The following is a 13551-nucleotide window of genomic DNA, read 5'->3' as shown; positions in this document are numbered from 1 at the left end:
CAGAAGAATAGTTTGAACCTCAGATGAAGATTCAATTTTCAGAAGAAGCGCCACTAATGTGAGCATAGAGATGAGCAAGCACACCTGTTGGAATTTCCATGAGTCTTAGTAACATGACCAGTTGAGAGGAATTTAACTGAGAGCTTCCCCGTGGGGGAAAGGGGGCACCACCAATAATCATTTCCCAAATTAGTAGGGGGAGGGGTGAGTAAGAGATGGGAGAGAATGTGTGGTGGAAGCAGTTCTGCTAGAAATTGAGTATTCCATGAGGAATTGAAGAGAGCATCACTAATAATTGTTAGTTGTGTTATGAGAGGGGGGAGGGAAGCAGTTCTGGGTGTTGTGGAATCTATGGGTCAAACCAAATGAGGTACTCCTCCCATTTTCAATTTTCTTAATGTTTATTTTCCTGAGTGTTGGTAGGATACTTACCCTGGCCTTTTTCTTTAGAGTGAGTGGATGGAAAACTGACCTGTTATAGAAGTATTTGTGCTTGATTACCGGTACCCATAGTGCATTGTCTTCTGTGAGGAGCCGCCAACCTAGTTTAAGGAGTAAGCCTTTATTTTAAGTTTCGGAGCAAAAGAGCCCCAGGCCTCCTTGGAATTTTGGGGAGCAGATTTTATTCCATCCAATGAGATGTGCCCGTCTGGATAATGAGTTATCCCCATTCCAAAAATGAAGTTGGATGGAGTCCATCTGTGTTCACACCTTTTTCAGAGTAGCAAAACAAGACATGAGATAGGTTGGGGTGGATGCGAGTATGGATTGTGTGAGGACAGTTCTACCTGCAAAAGATAAAAGACTTGCTTTCGAAAGAGAAAGTTTTTTTTTTTTCATTCTTTGAATGAGCGCCTCCCGTCGTTAAAAAAATTTGTTCCTAGATATGTGCTAGATTTATCCATTTCCTTAATTCCAATTAAATTACAAATGGAGCTTTGTCTAGGTTGGGTGACATTGGAGCTAAAAGCCCCAAAGGAAGCATGCTGGAATTAAACAAGTACACAATAAGATGTTGAAAAGAAGGTGAAGAAAAGTGTTCAGTGCACAGCCCCAAAGGGCTGGATGCTCAAATTCTCTAGGTAAAGTCACAAGAGAGAAACATATGCCAAGTTGATTCACGATGGGAGTGACAAAATCCACATGCGAGATCTAATGTCATCCATCTCTCCAATTTTGTAGGAATTCCTCCACGTGCTAATCTCAAAAAAAAAAAAGAAATTTTGGGTGTAAATCCAATTTCCAAAAGAATTGCTGCCAATGTGAGCATAGAGAAGAGCAAGAACACTTGTTGGAGTTTTCATTAGAGTTAGATAACAATCTGATCTTCAAGTATCTAGTGGCCAGTTTAATAGTAGTTGTTCCATTGTGAGATAAATAGCACCACCATATATCATTATTTGAATGAATGGGAACATTTGAAATATCATTTACTAAAGAGAGAGGAAGGAAGGAAACAAGCAAGCTATTGTTCCAGGTGTTTCCAATGAGAGCATAGGATTAATAGGGGTGTAATTGTTCAAGTTGGCCGTTAAACATGGTTTGTTTGGAATTCTCAGATCATGCCAGAAGCATGTTGAATGACCATTTCCAATTTTCATTATTGTCATTTTTTGGAGAGTAGGAAGGATACTTACAATACTACTCCAAATAGTTGATCCTTTCTTTTTGAGAGATTTAGGGTGGAACATAGATCTATTAGGAAGCATTTCTAAGAAAGGGTCTGAACACATAGAGTCTTGTCTTCATTGAGTAATGTCCACCCTAGTTTAATTACAAGAGCTTTGTTTTGGGTTTTTGAGTCTCTCTGACCTAGACCTCTTTCAGATTTGGAGGTGCAAATCTTCTGCCAACCAATTGGGTGAGCTTTCTTTGCTTGGTTATTGTCCCCATTCTAGAAGTGCAGATAAACCAAGTCAAGCTTTCTGCAAAAATGGTCTTTGGGAAAGCAAAGTAGAGCATGCGATATAATGGGATAGATGCTAATGTAGACTGTAGAAGGACAATTCTTCCTGCAAAAGAGAGAAGATTAGTTTTTCATAAAGAGAGCTTGTTAGACACACTTTGGATGATGTGATTGAATCTTAATGTTTTGGAGATGGAAAGAAATATGTTAGTTCCCAGATAATTTGCCAATTTGTTTGTTTCTTTTATTTTGAGGATGTTGCAAATATTGATTTTACAAGAATTAGGGACATTAGAACTGAAAGAGATCTCACTTTTGTCAAAGTTTACAGTCAAATTTGAGAGGTCTAAGAAGAGATAAATGATACATTTAATACTGGATACATCCTCTGAAGTAGCATGACAAAAAAAAAGTCATCTGCAAAGAAAAAGTGAGAGATTTTTGGGAAATTTTGAATCACCATAATTCTCTTGAAAATATTAAGGTCTCTATATATACACAGTAATCTAGAGAGTCCCTTCAAAGCCATAATGAAGAGAAAGGCACTTAAGGGGCAGCCTTGTCTAACACCTCTAGAAGGTTCAAAGTAATTATAAGCAGAGCCCCTGAGCTTAATGGAAAAGGAAGAGGGACTGATTAGATAACTAATTAGGTTCCCCATTTATTCCCAAAGCCCAGGAAGTCAAAGATTCCCCTCAAGAAACCCCTATTTCAATTTTTCTTATGCTTTGACCATATCAAGTTTGATAGCAACAAAACCAATCTTACCTTTAGTGTATTTGAGATAATGAAAAATCTCATGTGCTATGATAATATTATTGGAAAAGGGCGGTGAATCCTTCTCTAGGCTACTGCCTCAAAGTCTCAAGTTTACGTTGCTTCACATCCACTTCGGTATTGTATGAGTACTGTTTGGTGAAGGCTTTCACCAACATCGCCCAATTCTGAGTTTGGGATGACTCCAACTTTGTGAGCCACCTTATTGCTGGCCTTGATAGGGTTAGCATGAAGGCTTGCCCCATCTAGTTATCTGCCAATTGCCACAACTTAGCGATGCTGAGGAAGACTTTGAGGTGAGCCTTGGGATCCCCTGACCCATCAAACCTATTAGTCTGCGACTTGAATTTTTCTGAAATTCTCACCCCAGAAAAGAAACTCTTTTCCTCTGAATCCACTACTTGGCCTTCTGAGTTTTTTCCCGCTCGAATCATGTTCTCCAACTTCTCTAACTGCTCTCTAAGTTTCCTTTCTTTCTCCATCTCTGGAGGCTCAATGCGGACGTGTGTTGCAAATTCCTCTTCTTCATCTTCAATCACCACCCTGGGAGGAGGAACCCTGGAATAGGCCCCTCACTGACCATTTGAACGGGTAGGTGAAGATCCTCTCTGACTAGTTGGTCTAACATGCTCGGGTTCTCGTGAATCAACTCGGGAAGAGTTCCCGTGGTGACCTGTAGCTCTATTCTATTTCACATCTCCCGTAGCCAGTGCCGGTTCATTCTTGGGATCAGCTCTGGGAGGGTTCTGAAGTGTATGTATTATCTAAGCTATCCTTCTCTTGACTTTATCCATTTCTGTTTGCAAGGTCTCGACAGGACGGTCCTTAGCCTGTCGGGTGATTCAGAGTCGTGTGGATCTATACTAACTGGGTTGTAATCACTTGGTGATAGATAGTCTCGAGGAGACGATGGTGGTGACACTGGACTTAGACGAGTTAACCGATTACCCTGACGTGCCCAAAGGGACTGAGTATGCAGAAAATACTTGATGTGTAAAATTGTACCTGAACCAAAAGTAGCTTATTTTAGGATTCTTGAATTCTCAACTCCTTTTTCACACATTCACTAAATTAACAACCAATGATCCATCCAAAGTTAGTCCGCTTAATGATAGGGGGTGTATAGGGTTCGATGCCCCTGGTCCACCCAATGTAGTGGGAGATTCATACAAATGGCTTGTCAAGAATATTTCCATAAGACTATCTATGTAATAAGTCATGCTTTCCTTATTCTTTTTTCCACTAGGTATCCTTCCTCCTGATTTTTCTTGGACTTCTTAGGACTTGACGTGACTGTGATGGGATTGCCCTTGAGTCACATGTCTAGACTTTTTCCTTAAGGAGGAGGGACACCTTTTATCCAAAAACCACTTAGAAAAGCAATTCTTTACGATAGGAATATAATGTAAGAACCTTATTTTTCAAGACCGCAAACAAGTTCTACAATTAGCTTGTTGCGGTCCTAGCTTCTTCATCTATTTTCTATATGATGCGAGCATGTGGTGGATGCAATAGGACTGACAAGGCTTCCTTGACAAGATCTATATACATAAGGTATGTGATCCTTTTGATATATCCGTAGGTATAAGATTAAGGGGGTGATTTTTTTCCCATTACTCTTGACTACGCACGAGGTTAAGTAATTGACCACAGGGTGGTGGAACCGTGAGTGATTGTGTGTAAAAGTGTAATATAGGATAACCATCATTCTATCTCAGAATGTCGTAAAGTACACGGACCTCCCCAAGGGTGCTGGCCCAATTAAGGACATCCTCGCCATTTGATGACGCATTCGATCTCAGAATGTCATAAAGTGCACGGACCTCCTCGTGGTGCCAGCACAAATACAACATCCTCACCATTTGACGATACCTTCCATTCTTGTATAGGAAGTGGGTATCATTTGCTCTCAGAGTACTCTCTATGACATGGGCTAACCTCCCCAAGGGTGCGGGCATGACCGGGAGTCCCTCGCCAAATGATTTCACTTCGAGCACGATGCATGATGCGGTTAACAAATACAATTACAAACATGGGGTTAGCCAAACACGTTTTCAAACAAATGTGGTGGAAAATGTTCTCACATTTAAAGGCAGTATCTAGTATCGAATGCTTGACATTTATCCCCAGTGGAGTCGCCACTGTGAGGGCAGCAGGGTAGCGGCTGGAGATGAACTGATGTCTCTCTTCCCTTGGGGGGAAAGGACTTGCATCCCGTCCTCTCTCCTCTCTCTTTCCCTTTCATGTGACGGGAGAGGTTTGTGTCATGTGTGCTTTCTTTATGGGCCTCGCACCGCCTTATCGCTGCTTGGAGATATATGGAGCCCTATTTCGCAAGAGTATAAAATTTATCATTTGAGACGAGGGTTTGATGATGGTCCAATATAGGAATTGGGATCAAAATCATACAAATGGGGGTTTGGAGTCGCCACCTAGGATTATGGGCTTAGGACCCAGGGGTGGGCCCAATTCTGGAGAAAAAGGGTCCGATAATTGATCTGGTCCAGAGATTTAGGGTAAGCGTTAGATTAAAAAGTTGGGAAAGTGTTAGGCACCCAATTTGCCCGGTATAACTGGTCTTCCTACTAGATGCTTAAAAACGAATATTTTTCACGATTATTCCTATTCCACATGTATGGCTAGGTTATCACACATATATACATTGACTGAATTTAAATAACTATATACACTAAAAACATAGCCAATATAAGGTCTACATCAAGACGATTCAGTTGAGAAAATATACCTAATCTTAACTCCTGTTTTGGGTCAAGAGGGGTGGGCCCCTGATTAGTACCAACTCGAACTGTCTTTTGGATTCTCCTGGCTTAGGGAAAGATGGTCTTGACCTCCAACTTCCTTTCTTGAGAGATGTTGATTGTGATGGTATGCGGATAGAGTTTCGACTAGGTATGGTTACTTTTGGATTTGGATTCGGACAAAGCTTCGGCTAGGGAAAGCTATTTTCAGATTTGGATTCGGACAGAGCTTCGGCTAGGGGAGGCTATTTTCGGGCTTAGGATGAGGTGGTACTCCGACAGAGCTTTCACTGGGAATGGATATTTTTGGAAAGAATTCAGGGGCACTTAGACAGGGCTTCCGCTAGGACTGCTATTTTTGGAAAGAAACAGATTAACCTAAAAATGGATTAAAGATCTCCAAAGTCCCGAAGAACACTTTGAATATCCAAATAGAGTTCCGAATCTTAAGAAATATCTCTTCGTATACCCAAAGAACCTTAAAAGGGGGGGTTTCTGTTTCTGATAAAACTCAAAAACACTCAATGGGGGGTTGAAGAACACATTACTTTTGGCAAAAACTGGATTGAACTAAGAACTTGGATTGAAGATCTTCAAAGTCCTGAAGAACACTTCGACGATCCAAACAAGATTTCGGATCTTGACAAAGATTGCTCTGAAGACCCGAAGAAAAGCAAGAGGGGGAGGGGAGAAAAGTTTCACTACAATGGAGTGAGGTGGGATTTTTGTGTGTGAAATCCAAAGGAGAGGGTATTTATAGGTTTTTCCAGCCAATGGGAAAGAGGGAACATCTTTATCCAATGGATGAAACAAGGGTTTTTGCCTAAAGTGGGGGGATAGGGCTTTTATACACTGGGTAAAAGAGGTCTGATGGGGGGAAGGTTTCTGTCCAATGGGTAAGAAGTGGGTTTTTAGAGAGAAAATCCTTAGTAAAAAGAAGGGTGCTTTGGTATTAAGTGGATGAAGAGGGAATTTCTTCATCCACCGGGTCAGGGGAACACCAATTTTGGCCATTGACGGCGATACACAAGGTTGGGTTGAAATGCATGGGACATGCGGGCAATGTGCACAGTGTGTGCGGGTAATAGTGTGTAGCTGGGCACAGGCTAGGCATAAGAGTGTGCGGGGAGGTTGGTATGGGTGTGCGGGCAATGTGCACAATGTGTGCGGGTAAAGGTGTGTATCTGGGCACAGGCTAGGTATAAGGGTGTGCAGGGAGGTTGGCATGGGCGTGCGAGCAATGTGCACAGGGCAAGTTGAACTGTGCGGGGCAGCATGTGCATGGGGCAGGCAAGGTGCGTGGCAGCACGCGCATGGTGTAGGCAAGGTGCGTGCGGCAAGCAGGCAGGTGCACGAGGCCATGCAACAGGGGCACGCACAGGGTGCGGAGGGGGCGTGCAGCCATGCGAATGGGGTGCGCAGGTCATGCAGGATGGGTCTGGCTAGCTGTCTGGTTGGCTTGGCTAGTCAATGTGCATGACATGCGCGCGGAAAAAATAATGATTTTCCTGGGGAGATTGCGGGCAATCCGATGGTCTGATTTTGACGTACCATATATTGTCGGAATCGTATTTCTGAGTACTATCCATTTGTATGGTCATCTTGACCTGATTCCTTTGTATATGAATAGTCAAAATTGGACCCTCCTCCTTCCTGCTTGGGGTGTCCAGGGTTTTCTCAGTCAATCATCTCTGTTGATTAGAAGTCAAAAGTCGCGTCCAAGATTCACATTTTATTATAGCCGATGGAGGGTGACAAAATTGGGTGTCTACAAATGGTTATAGTTCTAAGGCATGGGTTGTCTAGGAGCACCTAGACTTTTTTTCACATTAGTTTATCATCACTAAAAAGGGGTGATTGTTGAGAAATTGCATATTCACATATGTTATTGGTCCTACTTGTATATTAGATTGAAAAAGCCTACTAATCTTTATCTAACCTCACTCTTTGAGCTTTATAGTGTGGGGTGGTTTTAATATCGTATCTTGTATGACGAGGTCCTCGTACACTTGGATTCAGTTGCTAACCCCTTGCTTGGTCTGCCACTTGACTCCAAGCAATTCTCCATAATTCCTTAGGAATGAAGGCAACCGTCCAACCCAGAATGTTCATACTCGTAATTTCTTTCTTTTCTTAATGTGCTCTCTTTTGTCACTTTTGTTCTCCCCCTTTAATTCTACCTTCCATTACCGACAGTCCTACTACCTGCCAGTCAAAACAACCCCTCAAAGAGATTCCTTCAATCTCTCCTACAGCTTCACCTTCGCTCATAAAAACCCCCAAGAAGGAAATCACAGAACCGATAGGGAGAAAACTGACTCTAGGGAAAAATGTCGAATGAGATCTTGGTTGTCCCTTTCTTTGGGCAGGGCCACCTCTACCCTTGCTCTGAGCTCTGCAAACACCTAACGAACCGAAATTACCAAATTACCCTCATCATTCCGTCGTTTCTTTCCTCCTCCATCTCCCCTTCTCTCCGCAACCATCCTCTCATCAAAATCTACGAGCTTCCTAGCCCTTCCTCGGCGGAATCCGGCGGACCGATACATCACCACCAGAACATGGCCCAACCCCTTGCGGATCTTCTTTCTTGCAGATCCAAGCAGTTAGGTTCCTCGATCCCCATCTGTGCGATAGTCGATGTGATGATGAGCTGGAGCAACGAAACCATCCGAAGTTTCAAGATCCCGATCATCAGTTTCTTCACCTCCGGCGCTTGTTCCGCCGCCATGGAGTATGCCACTTGGAAGCTCCAGGCCCTCCCTGAGAAGCCGACACCTGGCTTGATTATACCCCTTCCTGGCTTGCCGGAGGATATGAGTCTTACCTTCTCTGATCTTACCCACCGTGATCCTCCTCCACCCCCACATGATAATGGTCCTCCGCCGCCACATCACCACGGTGGTGGTGGTGGTGGTGGTGGTCGTGGTCGTGGTCGCTCCTGGCGGCGGCCGTGGCGGTGGCGGTGGCGGTGGCTTTCTGCCACCACCAGGCCCACCGCCAACACCTGGTCACAGACCCCCGTGGGTCTCCGAAACTGAGGACTCTCTCGCATTATTGATCAACACGTGTGATGATCTGGAACGTCCGTTCATTGAGTATGTTGCCAATCAGATGGGTAAGCCAGTCTGGGGCGTGGGCCCACTTTTGCCAGAACAGTACTGGCGCTCTGCTGATTCAACTCTTCACGACCATGAGATTCGTACAGAACGGAAATCTAATGTTACCGAGGATGAGGTTAGCGAATGGTTGGATTTGAAGCCACGTGGATCCGTCATCTACGTGTCTTTTGGTTCCGAGGTGTCTCCAGAGAATGAACAGCTAGCTGAACTAGCAGATGCGTTGGAGGAGTCGAACCGGCCTTTTATTTGGGTCGTCCAGTCAAGTCACGGGCCACCCGGCCACCCTCCAGGCCCACCCGGTTTACCAGATGGAGGAAGTGGAGGTGGAGGTGGAGGTGGAGGTGGTTTCTTTCCTGATGGGTTGGCTGGCCGAGTAGGAAGGAGGGGTTTGATAATAAAGGGCTGGGCACCACAGCTTCTGATACTGAGCCACCCATCAACGGCCGGATTCTTATCGCATTGCGGATGGAACTCAACAGTGGAAGCGATTGGGCGAGGTGTACCGATACTTGCTTGGCCCATACGTGGTGATCAGCACCATAATGCTAAACTAGTTACGTGTCATCTTAAGGTTGGTTTGATGATCCAAGATGGTGATCGATCGAAGGCCGTGAGGAAGAATGATATAGTGTGTGGGATCACAAATTTGATGGCTGACGATGAGACTAGGAAAAGAGCAGCTTCACTCCGCACTGCATTTGATCATGGCTTCCCGTCTAGTTCTTTGGCTTCTCTGGATGCTTTTCGGGATTTTTTGAACCAAAATTGTGAACAGAAATGACAACCATGTCCATCCAACTTTGTTATAGATTGCAACATAAAAGTAACCATTGTTTTTTTAGGGAGTTTGTGTGCATATGTGTTGTTGGAGAATATATAAGGAACTTAATATGTTTCGAGCTATTACAGTGTCGCGACGTGGCTACGAGCCTGTGATCAGGCATCTCTTATTTGCTAAAGATACTTTTATTTTTCGCCTGCTTAATAGGGAGGATATGTTGACTATTAAACTACATTAGATTTATTTTGGGATTTGTCCATGTGAGCATATTTTTGTTGTTGGGTTTTTTTTTTTTTTTTAGAAGTCATGTCAGCATATCAATTTCAATAAAATTAAAGTGCCCTTTAGTAAGAATGTGCCCATAGAAGAACGGTGATCCTGTTTAATAATGGAATGGTATGGTTCAGCCCCTTAACGGTTTTGTAACATTTTAAGTGTACTATTGTTTCTTTGTAATTACAATATAACCTAATTCTAAGTTCCAACAGTTTTAGGCTCTTAAGTCTCAAACATTAATTTAAGTGTTTCTCTAACACATAACCATTAATTTTCTTTGTAATTATGACATAACCCTTATATAGGTTATAACTATTGAGTATTAATAAACCTTAAATAAAGGAAGAAAGAACACTACCCACTAAGCACAGACATACACCTACAAACAACAGGAATGGAAAGACCATGGTGCCCTTGAATAGAAGATGCTCCTGCATGTCTTTTCATTGGCTCTTGTACTGGTGTGTACTTGCATCAACAAGATAACGTTCTTTCGCCCGTAAGTGAAAAATGCATCTTAAATAGATCTTAAAGGTCACAGGTCATTTACATTGTAATGTCTTTTGGTTTGCACATGTTTTCTATTTTATACTCTTTGGGTAAAAGATTTTTTATTTTTTATTTTTTATTTTTTTTATTTTTTTAGTATATAGGATATTCAAATGTAGATTGTTGAGCACCCAATTCAGTCATGGGTATCATATATGGGCTTTTCGTTATAGAGACGTAAAAGGGTATTCATCTGTTCAGTGACTTGGGGATGAGCTTCTAACTTAGTTGCAAGCTGCTAGTCAATTGGATTCTAGCGTATGTTCAAGGAAAGTCACTTCTATCCCATACCTTCTTGAAAAATTGTAATCATAATTTTAATCTTGTAGTCAGTGTGGCCTAGTAAACCCCTTGCTGGCCTCTCATGGGTCATTTGTTTGAATCCCTTGAGGATCTATATCTGACCCATAAGTGTGTTTTGCCAAACTTTAGTGGTCTTTCAACTGACACAAAAAATAAAATAAAATAAAAATTCTAAGAGAAAGCGTGGCCCTACATTAAAACATAAAATATGGCAAAATGACCACCTTGCTCCACTTGAATGGCCAAGATCCTGTTACTATTGAAGATTCCAAGTGCATTCTTATTGATTCCTATACTAATGGAAAAACCACGCTCCCTTTTACGGAGCTCCTACAAGAAGAAAAATTATAACTCCACACTTTATCACTCTTGGTGACAACAAAGTGCATTCAAAATAATTAGAGATTATGTTTGATTGTAAAGGGAATTAAAGGAAAGGGAAATAACATTTTCATACTTAAAAAATAAATATATGTAATCATTACATATGTGACATTAACATTAACTTCAAATCATTTCATATTTGGTTATAAAATTTTATTTTATTTTATATCTAAAACCCTTTGTTATAATATATAGAATAAAAATTACATGTAAAATATTTTACTAAATATGATTAAAAGTATGAAAATGCCACTTGACCTCCTTTTGAATTCTCATTGCAATCAAACGGAGCAAAGCGAGAGAGAGAATAACCAAGTCTCATGTTTTTCCTTTGCCCTTCTCTGAACAGAGCACGGATCTTTAGCTTTACAGCAGGTACGTTTTTTGCCCATCAAAGCATCAGGATTAGTCATTGATGTGGTCGATCTGAAAGAAGATCTACAACACAAATGCATACGGATGATAAAAGGTACTGTGGGCCCAATCACTTTCTATATATTTACGGAAAACCCAAAGATGCTATTCTATTAAATCTTGTTGGATGTACAGTGGAGAATCACCGAGAGCTGTGTTGCATTGGATCTTGGAAAATTCCTCTCAAACCACTGAAAGCTTCTGCAACTTCTGTTTCGTTTCTGCTCTGTTCGATCGACAATGGCCGGAAAACATCTCTCCTCGGTTTCCAGAGGAAGATCTCCTTCTCTCTCATTCCCACCTTCTGCCAGATTAGCTTTCTGTCTCTTCACAATCTTTCTTCTTGGCTTCGGCTTAGTCTTCTTCTTCTTTTTCTCTTCCTCCTCTTCCTCTCACTCAGCATTCACATACAGAAACCCTAGGTCCTCTCGCTCTAACAATCCCCTCTTTACGAAACCTAGTTCTGAAAATCCAGAATTCTCATTCGTTGCGTCTCTGGAGAAATTTCTGACTTCCAGAGCTCAGATTCCAAAATCTGAGTTGGGTTCGAATGGTTCCGTTATCAGTCATGGAGAGGATGTGAGAAAACTGGACAATTTGGTTTGGGAGAAGGAGATGGATAAAATTTATGAGGAGCCACTCTATCCTGCTCAGTTGCCATCGTCGTCTTCGGTACTTAGAGTCTATGTTTACGAAATGCCGCCGAAATTTACGTATGATCTGCTGTGGTTATTTAGGAATACGTACAAGGAGACATCGAATCTAACGTCTAATGGCAGCCCTGTGCATCGTTTGATTGAACAGGTTAATGGGGGTTTTTTCTTTACTGAAGAGCTATGGTGTGATTTTTCTGTGATTTGATAATTTAGAGGCATTTCTGCGTATTTCTGGAATTCTTCATTGGCTTTGCTCTTGAAATGACCGAGGGTACTTAGTTTCCAGTGGAAATTCAGCGGATTTTTTATTTTTGGGGGTGGTTTGGAGGGGTGAGGGGTGGGGGGTGGTGGGTTGGTTGCTGCAAGTGTGAGTAAGAGATACAGTGTTTTGATATTTACTGTGAAATTGCTCTGTCTGATTTGTTGAGAGGATTTTTTTTTTTTTTTTTGGAATGAACTAATTAGCTGACGGGGGTTATCTAATGTTTTTGTATCTGCAGCATTCAATTGATTATTGGTTATGGGCTGATTTGATTGCGCCAGAATCAGAGAGGCTCTTGAAAAATGTTATTAGAGTTCACCAGCAAGAGGAGGCAGACTTATTCTACATTCCATTCTTCACTACCATCAGCTTCTTCTTATTGGAGAAACAGCCATGCAAGGCACTTTATAGGGTGTGCTCGCATCTCCAAGGTTTATCTTGTAGCTATTGTCTTATTTTCACACCTAAATTTGCAGCGTGTTTTGTTTTTCTAAGAACAATTACAGCAATAACAACAAAAGCAAACAAGAAGCTTTTCCTTGAGCTTAATGAAGAGGTTTAGTTATAGGTGATTTCTCCACTAGAACTACAATAGGATGTTATACACTGTTAAAATAAACTATATCCATGGGAACAAGCCCCCAGGATGCAGGATCTGGTGCTTTTAGTAGAATTGCTGCATTTAGGTGCTTGGTCAAAAGTTGGTAGAATTGCTACATTTAGGCGACCCATGTCCACCACTGAAAGCTTGTGCCTCGGTGCCTTATAATTCCATTTACCATTATATAGATGGTTTTATATGATGGATACATTTCAATAATGTGGGGGAAAAAAAACTAAATATAATTGAAAAATATCCAGTACGCTTTTCATTTAGTATTGGATGATAACTGATCTGATTTTTTTTGCATAACCATTCCCCTAGGTGCTTATTGTCTCAAAGTCTCCGTAGGACAATTTGTTTTCTGTATAATGGATTGAAATAACAATGATTAAAGAAGAATAATAGAACAGACACTTGTTTGAAAGGATGGAGAATGTGATTGAAGAAGACGGGTGTAGAGGTTGTAAAGCAGACAAGATTACTCTGCTTCAGAGTAGGTGACCGGGGTTTTGATTGTAGCTGTCATGGTGCCAAGTTGAGCCATGGCAGTTGCCAGGCACTCAAGGTGAGCACCTTATTTGAGGAAAATGTCCCCCCCCCCCGCGGGTTCTATTTGCTGATTCTTGTTCCAAGATGGGTTTTCTTATTCTTGTTCTACTTTGTTCCTTAGGCCATTATCTCAGCAATAATGAGCCAAGGTAGTATTTGCAGTGAATCCCCCCGTCAAGTAGTCATGCATTACGATAGGAACTCGCAGT

At 41.8% G+C, this 13551-nt stretch overlaps 2 protein-coding genes across 4 annotated transcripts in view; both read left to right on the top strand.

Moving 5' to 3' along the window:
- Positions 1-7569: 7569 nt before the first annotated feature.
- On the top strand, positions 7570-9549 carry LOC122070289 (abscisate beta-glucosyltransferase-like). Its single transcript, XM_042634415.1, is given in 2 exon segments — positions 7570-8378; positions 8380-9549. Coding segments are annotated over 2 exon segments (1572 nt in total). The 5' UTR covers positions 7570-7772; the 3' UTR covers positions 9346-9549.
- A 1630-nt stretch (positions 9550-11179) lies between these two features.
- The window catches only part of LOC122070300 (probable arabinosyltransferase ARAD1), a 15189-nt gene continuing 12817 nt past the window's right edge, over positions 11180-13551 (top strand). Inside the window, exons 1-2 of one of the 3 annotated variants that reach the window (XM_042634425.1) lie at positions 11180-12075; positions 12428-12601. In XM_042634425.1, coding sequence (XP_042490359.1) covers positions 11512-12075; positions 12428-12601 — 738 coding nt within the window. In that variant the 5' untranslated portion in view covers positions 11180-11511. The remainder of the gene's footprint in view (positions 12076-12427; positions 12602-13551) is intronic. The other 2 variants (XM_042634424.1, XM_042634423.1) reach the window with 2 other exon arrangements.

The sequence above is a fragment of the Macadamia integrifolia genome, unplaced genomic scaffold (genome assembly GCF_013358625.1).
Source record: "Macadamia integrifolia cultivar HAES 741 unplaced genomic scaffold, SCU_Mint_v3 scaffold876, whole genome shotgun sequence".
In the NCBI taxonomy this organism is placed as follows: domain Eukaryota; kingdom Viridiplantae; phylum Streptophyta; class Magnoliopsida; order Proteales; family Proteaceae; genus Macadamia; species Macadamia integrifolia.
The sequence above is the reverse complement of the archived record's forward strand: the minus strand, read 5'-3'. Positions and strand labels throughout refer to the sequence as shown.